Raw genomic sequence first — 23,174 nt, forward strand, 5'->3', positions numbered from 1 at the left:
CACATTCCCTTTAAGAGCAGGCGCACTTTTTCCTTGGCGTATTGCTATTATAACGGCGGATTTGCCAGGCGCGCGTCAAGAGCGGTTCACAGCCGAGGAGAGCAACGCTCTCTTCACGGCCGTAAAAGAGAGAGAAGTGACATTGGGGATGGGAGAAACACACCCAAATTAGCTTCGGCTAAACAGGCATATAATAATGTGGGTAAATGTGTAAGCTAGATGTATGCTTTTATAATAAATTATTATATTTATAATAAATTATCTATCTATCTATCTATCTATCTATCTATCTATCTATCGTTTGTAATAATATGATTTGCAAAAATGAAAACTGCTGCTTCTGTGTAGATTAGAGAATCACAGTGTATGAGCGTTTGTGCACTCTATACATTATGGTCAAGCATGCGCCCTTAAAATAGCATAATGAACAACGCGCAACGTGCCACTGACTTTAGACTAGGTTTTTTCTGGCCAGTGGCGCAATTGTTTTATGGAACAGTAAAATAGCACCAGGGAACGTTTGCGCCAAAACACGCCTCCTTTTTTGCGCTGAACCGCCCAGAGAGCGCAAGTTCATTCCCTAGTTTAGCGACGTGCTTCTGTGGAGGGAAAAGCGCGCTTTGCGCGGGTGCAAAATAGGAATGAAACATGCGTCGGTGTACAAAGTCAATTGCGCTGGGTGCAAGATAGGGCCCTAGGTGATTTCCTAGGCAGATATTGACTTATATATTAAGGACTATATTAGGGGGAAGCACAGGCGAAGCACTGCTACTTGGGCGTGATATCTCTGCACCCAAGTAGCTGTGCTTCGCCTGTGATTCCCCCTAATATAGTCCCAAGTCAATATCTGCATAGGAAATCGCCTAGTGTTAATCTGCATCGCTATTTGTACTTGTTGTGAATACGCAGGCCACAAGAAGTAATTAGGTGGGTTTCTTTTATTTTTTATATCACTTTTACTCATGACATGCTAGCTGGCAACAAAGGATTCCATTCATTATGCTAAGCTAAGCTAGCGCCGACCCTGTCAAACTAAAACAATGCATGCACTGAGACAAAAATGCATTTGCCCACCTATCTAAATGTAGGAAAGAAGGTGAATAAGCCCATTTTAAAAAAACGGTGGAGTGTTCCTTTAAAGAGACATGCACCGAAACAGGTCGCTGTGAACAGAGCTGTTTTTGAGGAGGTAAACACAACCATTGAAGAATTTTAACTACAGTATGTTACAAACTTTACACGAAGACCTTGAAGAATCATACCAACTTGTGGAAAACGGGCATCCGATGACCCCTTTAAAGGGCTTGAATTTGACTTTTATAAATTTAAGTCCTGAAAACAGACATATTTTTGAAAAGGTACTTGAAAAGTGCTTGAATTATTGAAAGACAAATGTCAAAGTAGTTATTTTCAATATTTTCACACAAAATTAAAGCTTCAGCCCGTCTGATTGTAGATATAGAGCGATTTCTCATGGCTATATAAATACAATCATATGATACATCTTTCATACTTCAGGTCAATCGTATATTAATGGGGGAAAATCAGTTTGAGAGAGAAAAGTGATATATTTGACGTAGTATAGTTAAAGATACCACAGTCGTTTCATGTGCTGCACTTTATTTGTACCATTTTGGTTTATTTGTGTTAATCTATTTACCTTTTTTAGAATTTGAAAGATAATAATGATATTGTTTGATAAGTGAGATCACAGATTGTAGTCCTTAAAAAAGCAAAAAAAAAGTCCTTAAGTCCTGGAATTTCATTTTTCAGCATCTGTACGAACCCTGTTTCTTCTTTCATTCAGACAAAAATGACCCTTTTCTGTCCTCATTTGCTCTTCCTCGTGTTTGTGTGATCTAATACGGCACACACACTGCTGTGAAACATGCTAACCAAATCATGCTTTTGTTCCAGGTACCTGTTGAAATTTCCGTACATTGATCGAACCAGAATTGGTGTGTTTGGTCGGGTAAGTCTCAGTTGAAGTGTCACACACGGCTTCTGTAATGGTTGAAAATCACTGATCTTTCTTCACACTTCCATACTTGTGTTTCCGCAGGATTATGGAGGATATATCGCACTTCTTCTGATTAAATCCACTGAGAACTTGTTTAAATGTGCAGTGGCCATGTCGCCCGTGACAGATTGGAATTTGTATGGTAAGTTACTGTGATGTGAATGTGCTTTTTTAAATTTTTTAGTGTAATGTTTCTAAAACAGTTTGGATAGTTGTTAATATGAGAGTTATGAGACATTATTTAAGAGATTTAAGTAGGGCTGGGTATTGACACAAATTTCACAATTCGATTCGATTTCAATTCACAAGCTTACAATTCGATTCGATTCCGATTCGATTCAATATTGATTATTTTGGCAAATTTCAAATATCTTCACTAATGCTGTAAACTATGGGAGTCAGTGGTAGCCTACAGGCTTCATTAGCCTACTATAATGTTGAAGGTAAAAATGAACTGATTTGTATACAAACACTTAAAATACACTTTAATTTATTTTTATAATAATAAAGTTATATGAAATGTAAACATTTAAATGGTGGCTGTCATAAAACTTGCCAGATTTATTCAAACATGCATTAAATATTGAAGAACATTAAAAATTATAATGAATATGTTGGTGCATATATTTAGCAAAATGCTCCTCTCTAGAGTAAATTTGTCTAGCTGACTAACGAGTTTATGGTTACTGGACCACTGGATATGGTTTTTCTGAGGTAAATGTGACGTTACATGACATTGTTTACAAGCTGATTTACTGGCGTCTTTCCACGGTTGAAACACTGATTGAGCGACTCCATGTGACGATACGGATTTCGATAAGTTATCTTTTAACACACTTTCAGATGCTCATTCATGTTTATTTCACGCTGTAACTGGTATTATTAAGGCGTAAGAGAAGATCATGTGCTTCTCTTGAGCTGAGCCAGAACGATATTTATGTTTTGGAATTTCGTAAGAAAATGGACGTAATTTGAAATCTTCATATCAATAGTAACAAAGCACAAAGATTATTGCGATTTATTGGATGGGATGCGCTACAGTGTTCCAGTCATTCATCAACTGAAAACAGGATGACTAATCGATTCTTGGGATTTAAGAATCGATATCGGTTCGTAAAAATGAGAATCGATTAAAATCCAGAAATTGATATTTTTTACCCAGCCCTAGATTTAAGTATTGTATTACATGAGTAGCTCTCTGCCACTTTCATTTTTAAAAAGTAGCTCTCAAATGAAAAAAGGTTGGAGACCCCTGGTCTAGAACACTTCAGACCAGAGATCATCATGGTTTTCTGTTCTGTGAGTGAAACTGATTTCACTCTCTCTCTCTCTCTCTCTCTCTCTCTCTCTCTCTCTCTCTCTCTCTCTCTCTCTCTCTCTCTCTCTCTCTCTCTCCCTCTCTCTCCCTCTCTCTCTCTCTCTTTTTTGAGAGAGGCTTTAGAAGCTTTTGGTTTTAGTCAGTTCTTTATAAATATGATTGAGGCCATGTATCGTGACATTGAGAGTGTTCTCAAAGTCAATGGTGGTTTGAGTGCTCCGTTTAGGATTCAGAGGGGAGTGAGACAGGGATGTGCCATGTCAGGCATGTTATATTCCCTGGCTATTGAACCTCTGCTTCATAAATTAAGAAATGAGTTGAGTGGTTTTACTATACCGTACTGTAATGTCACGTTGCACCTTTCTGCCTATGCAGACGATGTAGTTGTTTTTATATCTGGTGCTGATGATATTGAAAAATTGAAGATTATTGTTGATAGTTTTAAAAAAATTTCTTCTGCAAAAGTTAACTGGGGAAAAAGTGAGGCCCTTTTAATGGGCGATTGGGATAGGAGTCCTCCCAGTTTGCCTGGAGGTTTAATTTGGAAGAAAGGCGGGTTTAAGTATCTTGGCATTTTTCTAGGGAATGATGACTTTGTTACAAAAAATTGGGATTGTACATTAGAAAAAATCAAAGGACGTTTGCAGAAATGGAAATGGCTACTTCCCAAACTGTCTTATCGAGGTCGTACGCTCATAATCAACAATTTGGTGGGCTCCTCTTTATGGCATAAACTTGCTTGTGTCGATCCGCCTCTGGGACTGTTACCAAAACTTCAAGCAGAAATGGTAAATTTTTTCTGGGACAATTTGCACTGGACTCCTCAAAGTGTGCTTTTCCTGCCAAGAGATGAAGGAGGTCAAGGCTTGGTGAATCTGGTCAGCAGAGGAGCGACTTTTAGGTTACAGTTCATTCAGCGACTGCTGATGGGTCCCCAGAATCTAGTATGGAGACCATTAGCACAAACCATTTTATCTGGGGTGAACGGAATGGGACTTCATGCTGCACTGTTTCTGATGGACTATACTCTCCTGGATTTGTCTAGACTACCTTCATTTTATAAAAGTCTTTTTAAAGTGTGGAGACTTTTTAAACATAAATGGACAGAGTCAGCCACATCTCTTTTCTGGTTGCTTGAGGAGCCGGTGGTGTTTGGAAGTCGCCTTGATGTGTCAGGAGTTGACCTTCCAGGGCTAAAAAACTTGCTTGTGTCAAAGAAACTTTTGCAATTGAAAGATATTGTTGAAAAAGCCGGACCTGGACTAAAAGATGCAGGAACTGTTGCTATACATCTGGGCATAAGATCAGTGAGAGTTGTTAGTAGTTTTCTGAACAAACTGGATGGGGTTTTAAACTCCAAGGAAAAAGCTCTACTTGAGAGTTACAGTATGGGTGATATTGTCCCTGATGCTAATGACCTCTTCCCAGACATCAGAAGTACACCTGATATTGAAGAATCCTCACATAATAGCCCTCTGTTGTGTTTGAAAACAAATGAAAATGTTGATTTTTGTACAGTTAAAGGAAAGATCTTATACAAATGTATTGTGAAGGTAATAAATAAACATACATTAAAAGACAGAATTGACACAGTATGGAGAGACAAACTAAGAGTGGTAGAGGAAATAAAACCAGAGTGGAGAGTACTCTACAAACCACCATTGACTAAAAGAGCAGGTGATCTCCAGTGGAGAATACTGCATGGTGCAATCGCTGTAAATGCCTTTGTGACGAAACTGAATCCTACTGTAAATGATATTTGTCCTTTCTGTTCAGAGAGAGAAACAATATTCCATTGTTTTATGAATTGTGACAGACTTTCTCCACTCTTTGATCTTTTAGATTTTTTATTTTCTTTATTAGGGATTTCTTTTACGAAGCAATGTTTTATATTTGGCTTCAAGTATAGTAGACTACAGAAATATAAGTGTCAATTAATGAACTTTATTGTTGGTCAGGCCAAATTAGCAATTTATATTTCCAGAAGAAATGAAATAGAACAGAGAAATGGGCAACATATTGTTTCAGTTTTTAAGAATATGTTTAAATCAAGGATTCTCGTTGATTTTAATTATTACAAGATGATGAATGCAATCAATGTTTTTGAGATTGAATGGTGTTGTGATGTTGGTATGTATTCTATACTTGATAATGAGTTGTTTTTTATATGTGATTTAAGGTAAAGTCATGTAGTGTTGCTTTTTTTTGTTTTTTTTGGTTGTTTGTTGTTTTCTTCTGTTAATTAACAAATAACTGTTGTTTAATAAAGTGTGTTAAAACTCAACTCTCTCTCTCTCTCTCTCTCTCTCTCTCTCTCTCTCTCTCTCTCTCTCCCTCTCTCTCTCTCTCTCTCCCTCTCTCTCTCTCTCTCTCTCTCTCTCTCTCCCTCTCTCTCTCTCCCTCTCTCTCCCTCTCTCTCTCTCTCTCTCTCTCTCTCTCTCTCTCTCTCTCTCTCTCTCTCTCAGCCTCGGCCTTCTCTGAACGCTATCTGGGATTTCCTCTTCAGGACGACAGCAGATATCAGGTAAGTGCTGGTTAGATGTTGTGTAACTCAGACTGTGTTGTAGTGAATGCAGTGACAGACACAGGTGTGTTTCTCCAGTTCTCCAGTGTGCTGCAGAATCCACAGGGTTTCAGAGACCAAACGCTCATGTTGCTGCACGCGACTGCTGACGGTCAGTGTGTGTCACAGTTTTACAAGCTACACTATTCACACAATGTGCACTTCACATACATGCTCTATGAATAAATTAATAACCACTGGCCTGAATAATTCCATACAGATGTTCCCTTTCTACAGTCGTTTCCCTCATCCTCTCCTCCCGGACCTGTAACTAATCCTTCTCTCGCGGGTCAAAATGACCCGAAAATTATACTTATTATATATTTTTTTTCATCCAGAAAGCTTATATTTGGGAGATTTTTTATTTTATTTTACCTCTAAATTTCTAGATTTAATCAATAATTTTCATATAAATAAGCATATTCTTCACATTCTTTTACTTATACAAAATAACTCTCCATTACAAGCAAAAACTTGTTGAAACGGCTCAAAAACCTCTCACATTGTGTGTCTCTGCCGACCTCTTGTGGGAAAAAAATATTATAACATGATATTTCATGACTCTTGCCACTAGATGGCCGATATATGGAGCAAATGAACCATTCCCCTGGTGCCCAAAGTCCGTTTTCTTCCGTTTTTCTTTTCAGTATGCATTCAGGTGTAAATTTAAAATAATTTTTTGGTCAATTTTTTGTTTTATTGTTACTGTTAGTTGCATTGTGACTGATTGATTTTATTTGGAAAAAATTAAAAACATTGCACCCGTTATATAACCCCCCCCCTTCCATTCATTTTAATGGGAATTCCTTGTTGTGTGAGTGTGTGTGTGTGTGTGTGTGTGTGTATGCATGTGAGTGTGTTCTGCATTGGGGATGTTCTATAGTCTCATGCCTTTATTTGTGTGGTTGTTTGTACTGAATTGTATCAGATTTTTTTTGTTTTTTTGACAAATTTCCCCCATTTTCCATTCAAAATGACCCACGAGGGAAGGATTTGTTACAGTTTTTATCACAACCACATAAACTCCTTGAATCCAGTAAAAAAAAAAAAAATTGTGTGTTTTCCAAGTTGAAGTGCGACAAATCTCCCAAGCCTCACTCTGATGAACACGCAATTAATTTTTTTTTTGAAGAAAACGAATTTTGGGTCAAAATGACTGAGGTCAAAATGAGAAGATTTAAGAATTTTAAGAAAGGAGAACGTTTACAAGTTCAGTTAAACCATCAAAATATGAGGAATTTTATGAGCACAAATATGAGCACAATTTGGCATGTTTCATTGCATTATCACAGATAAAACAATCGACTCAGAGCACAACTGCTTACAAAATCTTTAACAAATTTTGATTGAAATTTAAATAAAGGCTGAAGATGTACATTTTCCTAGACCTGACATCACTTTTGGACACTACTTGGTATTCGCAGTTGTCGCGTATCGTTTGATTGCATTACTCTGCCAAAATGTTGTTGGTTTTTCCTCCAGCGAACATTAATTTCCAGCACACAGCCGAGCTCATAAAGAACCTGGTGAAGGTGGGAGCCAATTACACACTGCAGGTACTGAAACACATGTCAGCGTCTGTGTGTGTCCGTCCATTGATGATAGTCTAGATTCTTGACGGTTTTCTGCACGGTTGTTCTTCAGATTTATCCAGACGAGGGTCATTTCCTGTCCAAGAGCAGCCAGAGACACGTGGCCTCGACACTGACCAGCTACTTCAGATCCTGCATGCAGGACGATGGGCTTCCCATCAGCGAGGAGGAGGAGGAAGAGGAAGAGTAGAGTGAAGATGACACGCAGCACACAAACACACACTGACACACACCACAATACACACACAAACACTTGGGACAGTGAAACACACTGGACGTTGAGACGAACGCTCAAGTAAACAGCGAGAGCCAGGAGTGTGTGTGTGTGTGTTTGAACATGTATATATGCATGTGTGTAACAGTTTGGATGATGTATGTATTAAAGCTGTGTGTGTGTGTGTGTGTGTGTGTGTGTGAGAGAGAAAGAGAGAGAGAGAGCGAGAGAGATAGAGTTTCTATGTTCCTGGCCAATGGATCATTATCGCTGGAAATGGATTAGAATGTTTCACATATCATGAATCACTATGATCTCCAATTGGCCGATGCGTTGGCCAATCACAGCACAGCAAGTCAGCCATTGCATGGTCCTTTTGCTTTGCTTCACTTCTTTTGCCACTTTTGTGTCTCAGTATGTTTTCACCTTCTGCATTCGATTTCATTTCTCTCCATCCGTGACGAGCACTCGCTGGGAAGAACCGTAAATGCATCTGTCGAAAGCTCGAGGATCTGCGTGAAGATCAGCACACGTGCAGTGCATTCTGGGATGGATGCGGCTGTGTTGTACAGAAGAGTAAGAACATACATCAGATTGAAGAACGGACAGTCTTGGATCAGATTATTTGTCTCTGGAGGGCTTTTGTATCGCTGACTGTTTAGTTTTACTGGTGGTGTGTGTGGGGGGGGGACGGGTCGGGTCTGGTTGTTTGTTATTGTTCTCTAGTCATGTCTATAAATAAACAACTAGTCCAAATCCAACATTATTCAATTTTGATTGTACTTACTATCACTCTCAGTGCCATTCTTGTTCCTGCAGACTCAACCACAGTCATTCGAACATCACAATTATGAGAAAATATTAATTAATTCTACATCTAATAATGGCCAAAAGTGATATTTGTTTTAAACGACCCTAAAATTTCAATTAAACCATCAAAATAATGAGGAAAATATTTGTTTATTTTAAATTTGATGGATGAACAAAACTCTAAACTTGGTTGAGGTATTTATCTGACAAAATTATTTGGCAAAATTTTAAATTTAAATATATATACACTACCGGTCAAAAGTTTTAGATCGGTAAGATTTTTAATGTTTTTAAAAGAAGTCTCTTCTGCTCACCAAGGCTGCATTTATTTGATTAAAAATACAAACAAAAACAGTCATATTGTGAAATATTATTCCAATTTAAAACAGCTGTTTTTCTATGTGTATATACAGTAAAGTGTAATTTATTTCTGTGATCAAAGCTGAATTTTCATCATCATTACTCCAGTCTTCAGTGTCACATGATCCTTCAGAAATCACTCTAATATGATGATTTGATGCTCAAGAAACATTTATGATTATTATCAATGTTGAAAACAGTTTTTTACATTTTTATTTCAGGATGCTTTGATGAATAGAAAGTTCAAAAGAACAGCATTTATCTGAAATCTAAAGCTTTTGTAACATTAAACACTACCGTTCAAAAGTTTGGGGTAAGTAAGAATTTTATCAGTAAAAATACACTCACCTAAAGGATTATTAGGAACACCATACTAATACTGTGTTTGACCCCCTTTCGCCTTCAGAACTGCCTTAATTCTACGTGGCATTGATTCAACAAGGTGCTGAAAGCATTCTTTAGAAATGTTGGCCCATATTGATAGGATAGCATCTTGCAGTTGATGGAGATTTGTGGGATGCACATCCAGGGCACGAAGCTCCCGTTCCACCACATCCCAAAGATGCTCTATTGGGTTGAGATCTGGTGACTGTGGGGGCCATTTTAGTACAGTGAACTCATTGTCATGTTCAAGAAACCAATTTGAAATGATTCGAGCTTAGTGACATGGTGCATTATCCTGCTTGAAGGAGCCATCAGAGGATGGGTACATGGTGGTCATAAAGGGATGGACATGGTCAGAAACAATGCTCAGGTAGGCGGTGGCATTTAAACGATGCCCAATTGGCACTAAGGGGCCTAAAGTGTGCCAAGAAAACATCCCCCACACCATTACACCACCACCACCAGCCTGCACAGTGGTAACAAGGCATGATGGATCCATGTTCTCATTCTGTTTACGCCAAATTCTGACTCTACCATCTAAATGTCTCAACAGAAATCGAGACTCATCAGACCAGGCAACATTTTTCCAGTCTTCAACTGTCCAATTTTGGTGAGCTTGTGCAAATTGTAGCCTCTTTTTCCTATTTGTAGTGGAGATGAGTGGTACCCGGTGGGGTCTTCTGCTGTTGTAGCCCATCCGCCTCAAGGTTGTGCGTGTTGTGGCTTCACAAATGCTTTGCTGCATACCTCGGTTGTAACGAGTGGTTATTTCAGTCAAAGTTGCTCTTCTATCAGCTTGAATCAGTCGGCCCATTCTCCTCTGACCTCTAGCATCAACAAGGCATTTTCGCCCACAGGACTGCCGCATACTGGATGTTTTTCCCTTTTCACACCATTCTTTGTAAACCCTAGAAATGGTTGTGCGTGAAAATCCCAGTAACTGAGCAGACTGTGAAATACTCAGACCGGCCCGTCTGGCACCAACAACCATGCCACGCTCAAAATTGCTTAAATCACCTTTCTTTCCCATTCTGACATTCAGTTTGGAGTTCAGGAGATTGTCTTGACCAGGACCACACCCCTAAATGCATTGAAGCAACTGCCATGTGATTGGTTGATTAGATAATTGCATTAATGAGAAATTGAACAGGTGTTCATAATAATCCTTTAGGTGAGTGTACTTTTATTCATCAAGCATGAGTTAGACTGATCAAAAGTGACAGTAAAGACATTTATAATGTTAGAAAATATTCTATTTTAAATAAATGCTGTTCTTTTGAACTTTCTATTCATGAAAGAATTTTGGAAAAAAAACAGTTTTTTAACATTGAAAATAATAATAAATGTTTTTTGAGCATCAAATCATCATATTAGAATGATTCCTGAAGGATCATGTGACACTGAAGACTGGAGTAATGATGCTGACAATTCAGCTTTCATGAGGAATAAATGACAGTTTAAAATATATTAAAATAGAAAACAGTCATTTTAAATTGTCATAATATTTCACAATATTACTGTTTTTTTTTTGTTTTTGTTTTTTTCAAATAAATGCAGCCTTGGTGAGCAGAAGAGACTTCTTTTAAAAACATAAAAAATCTTACCGATCTAAAACTTTTGACCGGTAGTGTATGTCGTTGGTTCTCTCTTGTTTTTGTATGTGTTCATAATTTATTTGTATGATAGCCTGGCCAAAAATGATGTAAGCACAATTTGACATGTTTCATTGTGTTATTATCATTGTATATTAGTATGCTTACGAAATCTTTAACAAAGTTTGAATAATATTGTAATGAAGGGTGAAGATTTTCCCTATAGGCTGTACATCACTTTTGGCCACTACTGTAAACTGCTCCTCAAAGGTGATCTGATCTTCACTATCGCAAGACAGACTCTTTGATTTGAAAGTGTTTTGGATGTTTGCCACTTTTTTAATATAGTTGACAGGATATTGTTGGATCAGGAACCCAGTCCTGCATCACCAGCTCCGAGTTTCCAGCGGACACGGGTAAAGAGAGCGCTACTATTGCAGATTAATTTGGCATGTCAAAGTGTTCATTTTCATATGACAGGATCGCTGAATTTCCACGTGATGTCAGTGATGACTTCTGGAGCCAGTGGCTGTGGGAATCGAAGTTTACTAACGGTAAATAAAGTATAGGTCTAATTGTATGAGTCATGTAAATTATAGCATATTTTCAATTTAAAATGGAAAAAATTTATTAAAAAGTTGATATTTTATAACTAGCTATATGACTCACTAGCATCAGGATTTTTTTATTTTTTTATTTTTGTTTAATAATTCCTGGTTTATTAAAATATAGATTTTTATGAATGCTCCTATATATTGTAATACAATCATTCTTCATTCTGTTATTATTGTGATATGTGGCCAGTTGCATAAACTGCTTAGACTAGTCTTACAAGTTAGTCATCTAATACTTTCTTCAAGACTGGGCATAATTTTTTTTTACGTCAGTTACATAAAAAGGTCAAATGGTCTAATTTAAATCTGAAAAGTAATACATACCACTTGAAAAGATCGTATGTAGGCGCTCTGCTCTTGTTTGCCAGATCTAGACCACAATCAGACCACAGCAATGCCACATGCCAGCCAAGAGCAAAGCAAATAAACCATGATTGTACCTTATCTGAGCCACAAAATCTGTATACATTCCATAGAGTAATTTCAACATTAACAAACCTGTTAACAAGCAGAAACACTGAGGGTAAGAACAGGAGAAAAAAACAACAACTGACTTCCAGCCACAGGCTAAGATGAAATCAACTGCGAATAAAAGACAATAAATCTCTCAAGTTATCAGCAGAGGATGATTAAACCTCCAAAAAACACCATCTTCACTTATTACAAACCAGTTTGACTTTATTTCTGTCATACATCAACAAAAGTTCTTATTGAGAATTAACTGATGTTTATATGTATTATTGAGTGTCTTATAAAGTCCTCATTATGATGATCAGTGTTTTCTTTAGTTGAACCCATGGTAGTTTTTCTCTGGTTGCTACAACTGTGTTTATGAGACCTTCCCAGGAGCGATCTTCCTGGTGTGCGTTTCCAAAAGCATTGTTAGCTAACTATGGTCACAAGTTCCATTATAGTATCACTATCAATCTTAGTTTCAATGAACATTCAACTCGACCGACGACAGAACTGGGTCGGTTTATCAGGTCCTGTCTTAGAGTGGTTCAGATCCTACTTAAAGAGGTGGTTGATTATGAATTCACTTTTCTAACTTTAGTTAGTGTGTAATGTTGCTGTTTGAGCATAAACAACATCTGCAAAGTTACAACGCTCAAAGTTCAAAGCAAAGGGAGATTTTGCTTTTAAAGAAATAGCTTTTTAAGGATTTCAACAAATTAGTGACATCACTAACCCCAATATTTACATAAACCCCGCCCCCGTGAATGTGATTTATAGATTATCATGACAGAATATGCCAATAAATGACTAGAAGATAACTACACATAAGCTACATAAATTCAATCATTCAGAAATGTCCTGTTGCTTTTACATGTTGTCACTTCTTCTTGAGTCTCTCCATCATTGTCTGACTCCGGTTTGAACATAAAAGGCTAAAAGTTTCGGACATTTTCAGTGCATGTTGGTGTGAGGTAAAAGGACACAAGCTGTTGAAGCTCCGCCCCCCCTGTGCCGGGAGCAGCAGCTCATTTGCATTTAAAGGAACACACACAAAACGGTGCGTTTTTGCTCACCCTCAAAAAGTGACAAATTTAACATGCTATATAAAAATATCTGTGCGGTATTTTGAGCTAAAACTTCATGTACACATTCTGGGGACATCAGAGACTTATTTAACATCTTGTGAAAAGGGCATTATACCACCCCTTTAAGTAGCAGGGAATACTGCATTGCACTGGGTACCGACACCTCCAGGCATCATATCCTGTGGTGTTCCTCAAGGCTCAATTTTGGGCCCTCTATTATTTAACTTATACATGCTTCTTTTAGCTGGCGTAATTAATTAGTACAATATTTACTTTCACCATGCAGATGATACAACTCATATCCTTCGCTTGCACCAGATACCCTGCTGGACTGCATAGAGGGAATAAAATATAGACTCTCTATCACTTAAAGCTGGCAATCAGGTCAAAAACTTAGGATTCATGTTTGACAGTGACCACAGCTTAAAAAAAATAAAAACATATTAGCAATGTCACTAAAACAGCATATTATGACCTCAGAAACATCTCCAAAGTACTGATATTCTCTCCCCTTCTGACCAGGAGAAACTTGTTCATGCATTTGTTACTTGACTAATGCAATAGCGTTTTTGCTGGGTTACTTACCAAAGAGCTCTATTAAACACTTACAAAGCGTTCAGAATGCAGCTGCACGAATGCTCAATTTAAAATAAGAAATCACATTACTCCAACACTCACATCCCTTCACTGGCTGACCGTATCTTTCAGAACTGAATTCAAGACCCTTTTATTCGTTTTTTTTATTAAAGAGGTATATTTCTACCAGTTTCTACTTATGAGTTGAGTGATATATTGCTACATATCTAAATGTATGTTTTTATTATGATTACCATTTATTTATGGTTAAATATTATTCTTTATTCATGAACTAATTCACTGAAAAACATGAGTGTTTTACACTTGCAGATGTTCTGAGGTCTTATTTTTATTGAATGCATCCAGACTGTTTGATAAAAAACAAATCTATTCTGACATGGACATATAGTATTCATTTTATTTCTTCAGTTTCTTCATTTTGACACTAATTTTTATACAAATGTTAGAAAAAGCAGAAAATATATTTTTCCACCGCTTTTATATATAATTGCTAATATTGCATTATTGTTAAAAAAAAATGTGAGAACCACTGAGTTGTTATAGTGATAGTGGCATTTAATACTCTTAATGTCAGTAGTACAGGTTTCTCATGCTCCCTTTAACAAACAGCAAACTGACGCACGTGTCAAACTGTGTGTATCAGTGAATGCAGATGACATGCGCTTTATGCATCACAGCATCTGATCTGATGCTTACATTATTATTATTATTCTGATAGGATGGCTGATGAAACAGAATTAGGCCTTCAGAAAGAGCCCAGAAAACCAGAGGATCAGTGACTCAATGGGAGCCCAGAGTGTTGAAAACACACACGTTAGATATTTGATTTTATATTGTGTACTTCTCTGAATGTAATCTATAGACCAGTACAGCCCATAATAACTGATGACAGTGAGACAGAACAATGTTTCTTTCAGCCTGTGAAAGAGTGACAGCACTCAACATCAGTCACGCTGCTGCTAAATACAGATTTAATGCTATAGTAGTGTGGACAAATGATGAAAAATAACAAACTGAACAAGTAGTGTGAGTGTCCTCGGACTCAACGTCTCTCTGTCTCTGCCTTTAGAACAGATCATCTTACAAGATGAGAGAGCTGGTCGCCAAGAGGATTCTCCCTGGTGCAACTGATGCTAGTCGTCATCGTCGAGGTCACTGGTTTCTGTGGGAACAGGTGCGTTGTCATAGAAGCACTCTCTGAAGAAGGAGATGAGCGAGTTCAGCATGTAGCGTCTGCTGATGACGTCATGACCCTCATCAGGGAAGATCTGCACAGAGGTGAGAGGTCAAAGGGACGAGTGCACAGTGCAAGTCATAAGCTGTGTCCCAATTCAGAGGCTGTATCCTCGAAGGCTGAATGCTTCACAGCGGCGCAACAAAGGCAGTCCCAAGAGCGTAAGGTCAGAGGGTTGAGGGCGTGAGGTCAGAGTCGAGCATGTGAGGTCACAGGGTCAAGAGCGTAAGGTCACAGGGTTGGTGGCGTGAGGTCAGAGTGTCGATAGCGTGAGGTCACAGAATCAAGAGCGTGAGGTCAAAGGTCGATAGCGTAAGGTCACAGGGTCGAGAGTGTGAGGTCAGAGGGTGTGGTGAGGTCAGAGGGTCGAGGGTGTGAGGTCAAAGGGACGATAGCGTAAGGTCACAGGGTCGAGAGTGTGAGGTCAGAGGGTGTGGTGAGGTCAGAGGGTCGAGGGTGTGAGGTCAAAGGGACGATAGCGTAAGGTCACAGGGTTGAGAGTGTGAGGTCAGAGGGCGTGGTGTGGTCAAAGGATCAATAGCGTAAGGTTGGAGAGCCGAGAGTGTGAGGTCAAAAGGTCAATAGCGTAGGATCGAGAGTGTGAGGTCAGAGGGCGTGGTGAAGTCAGAGGCTCGAGGGCGTGAGGTCAAAGGGTCGATAGCGTTAGGTCACAGGGTTGAGAGCGTGAAGTCAGAGGGCGTGAGGTCACAGGGTTGAGAGCGTGAGGTCAGAGGGCGTGAGGTCGGAGGGTCGAGAGCGCGAGGTCAGAGGGCGTGAGGTCAGAGGGTCGAGAGTGTGAGGTCAGAGGGGGTGTGAGGTCACAGGGTCGAGAGTGTGAGGTCAGAGGGCGTGAGGTCGGATGGTCGAGGGCGTGAGGTCGGAGGGTGTGAGGTCACAGGGTTGAGAGCGTGAGGTCAGAGGGTCATAAGGTCGAGGGCGTGCAGGTGCTTGTCAGTGTGAAGGACTCACCTGTAACCTGTAGTTTACATTGATCACAGACAGCAGCTTCACTAGTTCTGCAGTTTGTTGAAAATGAACGTTCGCTAATAAGAGAGAAAGAAGAAGTCATGGGACGATGCAGCCGTTGTATTATGCAGGACAATAACCACCATTAAGGGCACAAGTCCCTCCCATTCATTAGAAATGGCCAAATTATCCCCTCCATTTTTGTTATTCATGATTCTCTGCTGCACTCCATTACGCACCGCTCTGTTTGATATTAGGATGACCAAAAGTTTTAAAAGTAACATTTTCAGGCTGCTCTGCCTCAGTGGTCTAACAGCGCTCGTCAATGTCAAAGTGATTGAAACGGCCAATCAAATCAAAGAAGGCGGGCCTTACAGTTCACAGAACACGAGTGCAGATTCCAACGAGACGCTTTAGTTTTAACAGTGAAAGTGTGTGTGGTAAGATGAGCTAAACATTTAATATTTGACAAAGTTTCACTATAGAAATGTTCAACGACTCATCCTAACTTTTTATTAAATTTCGCCATTTTGAAACTTTTCACATTCTTGTAATTAATATAACTGAATGTGATGAGACGTTTTGTGTTTTCAACATATTAGACATAAGAGTGAATGTGAACATTTTAAAATAAAATATTATTTGCAAATAGATTACTTCATCATTAACTACTATTAGACCTAGAACGTCTTTTACCATCTCAATTATTTGTAGGCTATTTTGTGTTTTCTTTCATGGGCTCACCATCCGCCGTCCCGTGTAGAATCAGGAAGCGTAACTCCTCGGAGCGCGTGCCGTTCTGCAGGAGGCTGGAGATCTGAAGGACACAGTAACTGTTCTGTGATGTCGAACCCGTTCAACCGCAGAGAGCTGAGCCTCTCGTTCACACTGCACCACAGTCACTGATGCCATTCAAATCAGCGTTCAGCACGCCAGACAAATACAACTTTCTGAAGTCAAAGTAATCACACACACCTTTATGTCTCAAATCTTACAGTAGCAACAACACTTACCTTGTATTTTAGCTCATTTTGTACGGGGAAGCCGAAGTATCTCTCTGTGAAGGCGGAAGCTGTGTAGAAACACAGAAGGGTTACACTAGTGAGTGTGTGTGTGTGTGTGTGTGTGTGTGTTACATATCCGTAGAGTTGCCAGTCGAACACTGGAGTGACGGCAGCACCGCAGCGGAGAGCAGAACTGTGAGAGAGTGTTTGTGTGTGTGTGTGTGTGTGTGTGTGTGTGTGTGTTACGTACCGTAGAGTTGCCAGTCGAACACTGGAGTGACGGCAGCACCGCAGCGGAGAGCAGAACTGTGAGAGAGTGTTTGTGTGTGTGTGTGTGTGTGTGTGTGTGTGTGTGTGTTACATATCCGTAGAGTTGCCAGTCGAACACTGGAGTGACGGCAGCACCGCAGCGGAGAGCAGAACTGTGAGAGAGTGAGTGTGTGTGTGTGTGTGTGTGTGTGTGTGTGTTACATATCCGTAGAGTTGCCAGTCGAACACTGGAGTGATGGCAGCACCGCAGCGGAGAGCAGAACTGTGAGAGAGTGTTTGTGTGTGTGTGTGTGTGTGTGTGTGTGTGTGTGTGTGTGTGTGTTACGTACCGTAGAGTTGCCAGTCGAACACTGGAGTGACGGCAGCACCGCAGCGGAGAGCAGAACTGTGAGAGAGTGTTTGTGTGTGTGTGTGTGTGTGTGTGTGTGTGTGTGTGTGTGTTACATATCCGTAGAGTTGCCAGTCGAACACTGGAGTGACGGCAGCACCGCAGCGGAGAGCAGAACTGTGAGAGAGTGAGTGTGTGTGTGTGTGTGTGTGTGTGTGTGTGTTACATATCCGTAGAGTTGCCAGTCGAACACTGGAGTGACGGCAGCACCGCAGCGGAGAGCAGAACTGTGAGAGAGTGTTTGTGTGTGTGTGTGTGTGTGTGTGTGTGTGTGTGTGTGTGTGTGTGTGTGTGTTACGTACCGTAGAGTTGCCAGTCGAACACTGGAGTGATGGCAGCACCGCAGCGGAGAGCAGAACTGTGAGAGAGTGAGTGTGTGTGTGTGTGTGTGTGTGTGTGTGTGTTACATATCCGTAGAGTTGCCAGTCGAACACTGGAGTGATGGCAGCACCGCAGCGGAGAGCAGAACTGTGAGAGAGTGTTTGTGTGTGTGTGTGTGTGTGCGTGTGTGTGTGTGTGTGTGTGTGTGTGTGTGCGTGTGCGTGCGTGTGTGTGTGTGTTACGTACCGTATAGTTGCCAGTCGAACACTGGAGTGATGGCAGCACCGCAGCGGAGAGCAGAACTGTGTGAGAGCAGCAGAAGCGAGCTTAGAAACCCACCGTACACCTGCACACACACACACTCACGCTTCATTATGACGTCTCAGATCATCTCACACACTTTGAAATGTACAAAAACACTATAGGTTTTGATCTTGTAGAGCCTGTTTCTATATCTGTAGTAGACTGAAACTTTAATTATAGTACAGGTATTTTTATCCGATAGAGATGCAGTTTATTTAAAGCAACTGATGTTTAACTTTCTGTGCTTTCTTTGGCCAATTTATTTAAACCTGCGGAGTGTAAACCCTACGTCATACAGGTGAAGAAATAATTCACACAGTAAATTATAATTCAGTCATCATTTACTCTCCCTCATGTCGTTCCAAACTTTTCTTCTGCTGAACACAAAAGACATTTTGAAAAATATATCTGCGTTTTTTTGGCCATACAATGAAAGTCAGTGGTGTTCGGTTTCCATTGTTCAAGTCAAGTCACATTTATTTCTATTCAGATTGTTTTAAAGCAGCAATAAACAGGAAAATAACAGAATCAATGATGCAAACTTCAAATTCAGCTGTAAAGCAGCTCTAAAAGACAATAGAGTCATTATTGGATAAGAAGAAAACTTGAACAGTGTCAGTGCCGTAAAACCAATAATATTACTGAATATTAAGTGTCTTTATCCCCAACTTAACAAACCAAAGGCAACAATAGGAAGGAGCCCAAACTCCATCATGTGACAGAAATGGTCAAGTCAAGTCAAGTCATCTTCATTTATATACCGCTTTTAACAATGTAGATTGTTCCAAAGCAGCTTTACAGAGATAATAGGAAATTAAAGTAAAGTGTTTTGGCTTTATAGCAGCTCTAGAATAAAAGTTATTGTCCAGCTAAAGTTAGTTTGATTGATTCACTTCCGTCACAACGATCACTAGTTATTAACTTAGAACTTGTCGCTGAACACGACACCGTTTAACAGAAAACTCTTAAGTTCTTTCTGCGCAAACTTCAAAAAACGCAAACCTGTGAGAACGCCGATGGCGTGCACATGTGTATTACGAGTTCAGTCTATAGGTATGCTCGTTTGATATGTGCGCAGGCGTGTAGTCCTTCCCTACAAACCAACCCTCAACAATCTACAGGGTGGGCCATTTATATGGATACACCGTAATAAAATGGGAATGGTTGGTGATATTAAAGTCCTGTTTGTGGCACATTAGTATATGTGAGGGGGCAAACTCCTCAAGATGGGTGGTGACCATGGTGGCCATTTAGAAGCCACAAACAGGACTTTAATATCACCAACCATTCCCATTTTATTACGGTGTATCCATATAAATGGCCCACCCTGTACTTGTCTGGCCTTAAAATTAATAATACAGAATTTTTATCGCTTCCACATAGCCATGTGGTTTCGGTTTGGTCTTCATAATATCTTTTGTTACAGGTTTGAATGACATGAGGATGTGACAAACTCCATCATGTGACAGAAATAGTCTTCAAAATATCTTTTGTTTTCAACAAAAGAACAAAGTTTTACAGGTTTGAATGACATGAGGATGAGGAAATGATCATTTTTGTTTGAACGAACCCTGTAATGAAACCTCACCTTGCCAAAAACCCCGACTCTGCCTCCATCAATGTACGGCTGCTTCACCAGATACCTGCCGCAGACAAACACACACATGGAGGAATCCTAACATGAGGGAAAATACTCGTGCAACCATTGAAGATCACTGTTATTCCCACAGTGGGAGAGATGATGAATCATCAGTTTCTTCCTAAATGCATCCAATTACAAAACTGAAGCTGGATATGTCAGCCTTTTATTATAGACACCAATTCATGTCCACAACCAATTTCTACTCAAGTTAATAAACATTAGATGCTTTACAGAAACATTTGTTTTAATACAGTTATTTATATATTATGCTTTAGTATTCCAGTGGGAAATTTCACATTGTTTTTGCGAAGCATCTTATGTGTCCGTGTCCAAACCAGACACACTGCTTTTCCATGTTAATCAGAATTTTTGTCCTAACCAGCCGCGATAATTCTATTTCTGTGACGTCGTGGTGGGAAAAACAACATCAAAGTATGACAATGACAATCTCAGGTACTGATTATGTGTTTTACTAAATGTTAAAAGCGTTTAATGTGAGTTTGAATATCGTTCTGCGTGACCTTTATAGCCATACTGAAAGCCACAATGGATAATTCACCACAGAAAAAATCTTGAAAATAATTTAAAGGTGAACTAAGTAACTTTTTTTACCTTAACTGAACTGCTTCGGAGTCATTGGAATGGTTATATTACTTATTTCGGGTTGAATGGTGGTCGTTTCGCACCCCCCTGGTGCCCCTGAGCGGAAAATACGCACTTGCAACTTTGGGGCGGCGGGCCGCTGGCCGCCGCATCAGGAAGTATCGCGTGATATCAGGTCTCGCGATGTAAACAATTGCTTTACGGCCAAAAGAAATCTGCTAAAATGCTGTCATTATTGCGCTCCCTCACGCTGTTCGAACCCGAATGAAGAACATGTTTTAAAGAATATTCCATCTGCTTTGATGTCGTTGATCTACTAGCCACTGGTGTCTGAGAATCGCCAACGAGTTTTTACAACAGTGTTGTCAAATATCTATTCCGAAGCTGTGGGGGGAGCTCTAGAGAGAAACCTGCGAGCAAAAAGCGAGAATACAGCGAAGAAATCCCGAATTACTGAATGCAGCTTTAAAGTCTGTGGTGAAAATTCAGCTTTTAATGTTGTTTATATGTCTATGTGGTGTTTTTAATGTGCTTTAAGACAAACCATGTGTAAATTCATAAGTCGACACCATTGCTGAGTATTTTCTCCTTAAAACTGCAGTGAACCAAAGACAGTCTCAAACACACGCTTTGAAATCGCTGGTGTTTCTGACGTCACAAACTACCTTGTAACCAATCAGATCAACGTGTGATCGTCAACCAGTGGATCTCTGAGCTGAGTGAGTGAGTGGAGGCGGGGCTCATTTGCATTAATAAATTAATAAATGAGGCAAGGGTGTCGAGTTACATTCAAGATATTCTAAAAAAAAGTTTTTTTTTCCAAGGAAAAAACATTTAAATTTAAATGTAATTTTAAGAGATAAAATGATTGACTACAGGGGGACTTTAAAGATTGTGTCAGTTACCTCAGTATGTGTTTTTGAGTGAGTAATTACTTCACAACCGCTAAAAAGTACATTCTATATAGTAAGAACGTGTGTAGAATGAATATAATTTGGACGTATACAGTACTACATTCACCATGTTGTCATTATCACGTGACCTATGAGTATTGTGAATTTAGACATACTTCTTTTTTTGTCGCACACTGTTTTTCGCCTACTTTCTACTATGCGATTTCTAATGCAGTCCTAGTGTGGCTGGGCTTTTTCAATTTTTCGATTAATCGTTTTTTTAAATGTGGTCGATTCAAAATCAATCCTCAAAGGCCACGAATCGATTTTTTTCCATATTTATTTATCTCTCACCCAAAAGCCAGTATTAGTTTTCCTCCACTGTTCATAGGCTTGTATGTGAATGTTACAGCTAATGCTAATGTTTGTTTTCTCTTAAACATAAAATAAGCTGATCCTGTTTGATCAAGGCATTCGGCATCTGTTCTGACTCGCCCAATTTTCAGCATCAATTTTTCATCTTGCATCAAAATCCTGTCTATTCACTGTATGCATCTGAAATATAGAGTTGGGTTCTGTTTTAATGTATCCAAGTGTACCTAAAATAAAAAGAGGTTTGTGACTCTTTATTTCTTTTTATTAATTAACCACTCGTAAACTTATGTTCACTGTTCTTTTTTTTATAAATATAGGATTTGTATTAAATCTATATTCATTGAGTCGAATCGAGAATCGAATCGAATTGGAACATCTGAATCGATACCCAGCTGTAGTGTGGACAGACAAGTTGCTTGTCGCTGCAATCTCATCGCATCACATCTGGTTAGGACACAGCATAAGAATTTCACACAGCAGATGGATTTTTTTTACTCACTCTAAAACCGAGAGTTGATCGTCTGCGTCCACGAGCCCCAAGCGCTTGTAAACCCCCTGGAGAATCTGCTGGCCCTGAAAGCCACTCCCTCTGCCATCGGCCCGAGCCACAATCACATCATCACAGCCCACCAGCACATCGGCCCACTCCAGACGGAAGCGCTCGTTCACCTGCTGGCAGCCGGGGTCACACTCCCTGTCACACACACACAGACACAGAGAGAGAGAGGTCAGACTGATGAGGCATGATCTGATGTGCTAGATTGGTGTTTTTGACAGTTGCACTAAATCTCGCAGCTTTTTCAGTTTCAAGTGCATGTGTTTTAAATTAAAGGATCACTTCAGAATTAAAATTTCCTGATAATTTACTCTCCCCCACGTCATCCAAGATATTCATGTCTTTCTTTTTTCAGTCGAAAAGAAATGAAGGTTTTTGAGGAAAAAATTCCAGGATTTTTCTCCATTTAGTGTCTTCAATGGGGTCCAACGGGTTGAAGGTCCAAATGTGAGTTTCAGTGCAGCTTCAAAGTCTCGACACGATCCCAGCCGAGGAATAAGAGTCTTATCTAGACAAACCAGCGGACATTTTATAACAAAATCCTGTTGATAACTGCTGAAGACACTATATGGAGAAAAATCCTGGAATGTTTTCCTCAAAAACCTTCATTTCTTTTCGACTGAAGAAAGAAAGACATGAACATCTTGGATGACGCGTGAATTACTCCTTCAGTTCTATCTTTAACGTGCAGCACAGCTCATTATTGACATCGGCGTGAACGTGTGTTTACAGCGGCACTTTTGTTTCCCGGTGAAATGTTAGAGGAGTGTCCAAATACTGAATTCAACTTTAATAGTGATTATCAAAACCTGCCTCCTAAAAACAAGAGCTAAGAGAGAAATATGTCACTGAATATTTTTAGTGAGTAAAATAGTTTGTAATAGCTATAATATTTCACACACAAAAAAAATACTGTATCCAAGTTGCAAAACAGCCTTACTAAACAATAAGCTTTTAGATCTTTCCATTGTCTTATTTTATTTTTCTTTTAAGATACATCTCAAGTTTGGGGTA

General features: G+C 39.5%; 2 protein-coding genes across 2 annotated transcripts in view; one reads left to right on the forward strand and one right to left on the reverse strand.

Annotated features, from left to right (window-relative positions):
• Positions 1–8,473, forward strand: part of dpp10 (dipeptidyl peptidase like 10) — a 54,715-nt gene extending 46,242 nt beyond the window's left edge. The window contains exons 21-26 of the mRNA XM_084420913.1: positions 1,918–1,972; positions 2,063–2,162; positions 5,804–5,862; positions 5,941–6,013; positions 7,384–7,457; positions 7,546–8,473. Coding sequence (XP_084277039.1) covers positions 1,918–1,972; positions 2,063–2,162; positions 5,804–5,862; positions 5,941–6,013; positions 7,384–7,457; positions 7,546–7,683 — 499 coding nt within the window. The 3' untranslated portion in view covers positions 7,684–8,473. The remainder of the gene's footprint in view (positions 1–1,917; positions 1,973–2,062; positions 2,163–5,803; positions 5,863–5,940; positions 6,014–7,383; positions 7,458–7,545) is intronic.
• Positions 8,474–13,978: 5,505 nt separating this feature from the next.
• LOC311297915 (inactive dipeptidyl peptidase 10) overlaps positions 13,979–23,174 on the reverse strand; it is a 41,533-nt gene continuing 32,337 nt past the window's right edge. Inside the window, exons 20-26 of the mRNA XM_084420388.1 lie at positions 22,104–22,298; positions 19,680–19,734; positions 18,035–18,134; positions 16,819–16,877; positions 16,550–16,622; positions 15,809–15,882; positions 13,979–14,873 (exon numbers count right to left, since the gene is read on the reverse strand). Coding sequence (XP_084276514.1) covers positions 14,739–14,873; positions 15,809–15,882; positions 16,550–16,622; positions 16,819–16,877; positions 18,035–18,134; positions 19,680–19,734; positions 22,104–22,298 — 691 coding nt within the window. The 3' untranslated portion in view covers positions 13,979–14,738. The remainder of the gene's footprint in view (positions 14,874–15,808; positions 15,883–16,549; positions 16,623–16,818; positions 16,878–18,034; positions 18,135–19,679; positions 19,735–22,103; positions 22,299–23,174) is intronic.

Source organism: Rutilus rutilus (assembly GCF_951802725.1).
Source record: "Rutilus rutilus genome assembly, chromosome: 10".
NCBI lineage: Eukaryota > Metazoa > Chordata > Actinopteri > Cypriniformes > Leuciscidae > Rutilus > Rutilus rutilus.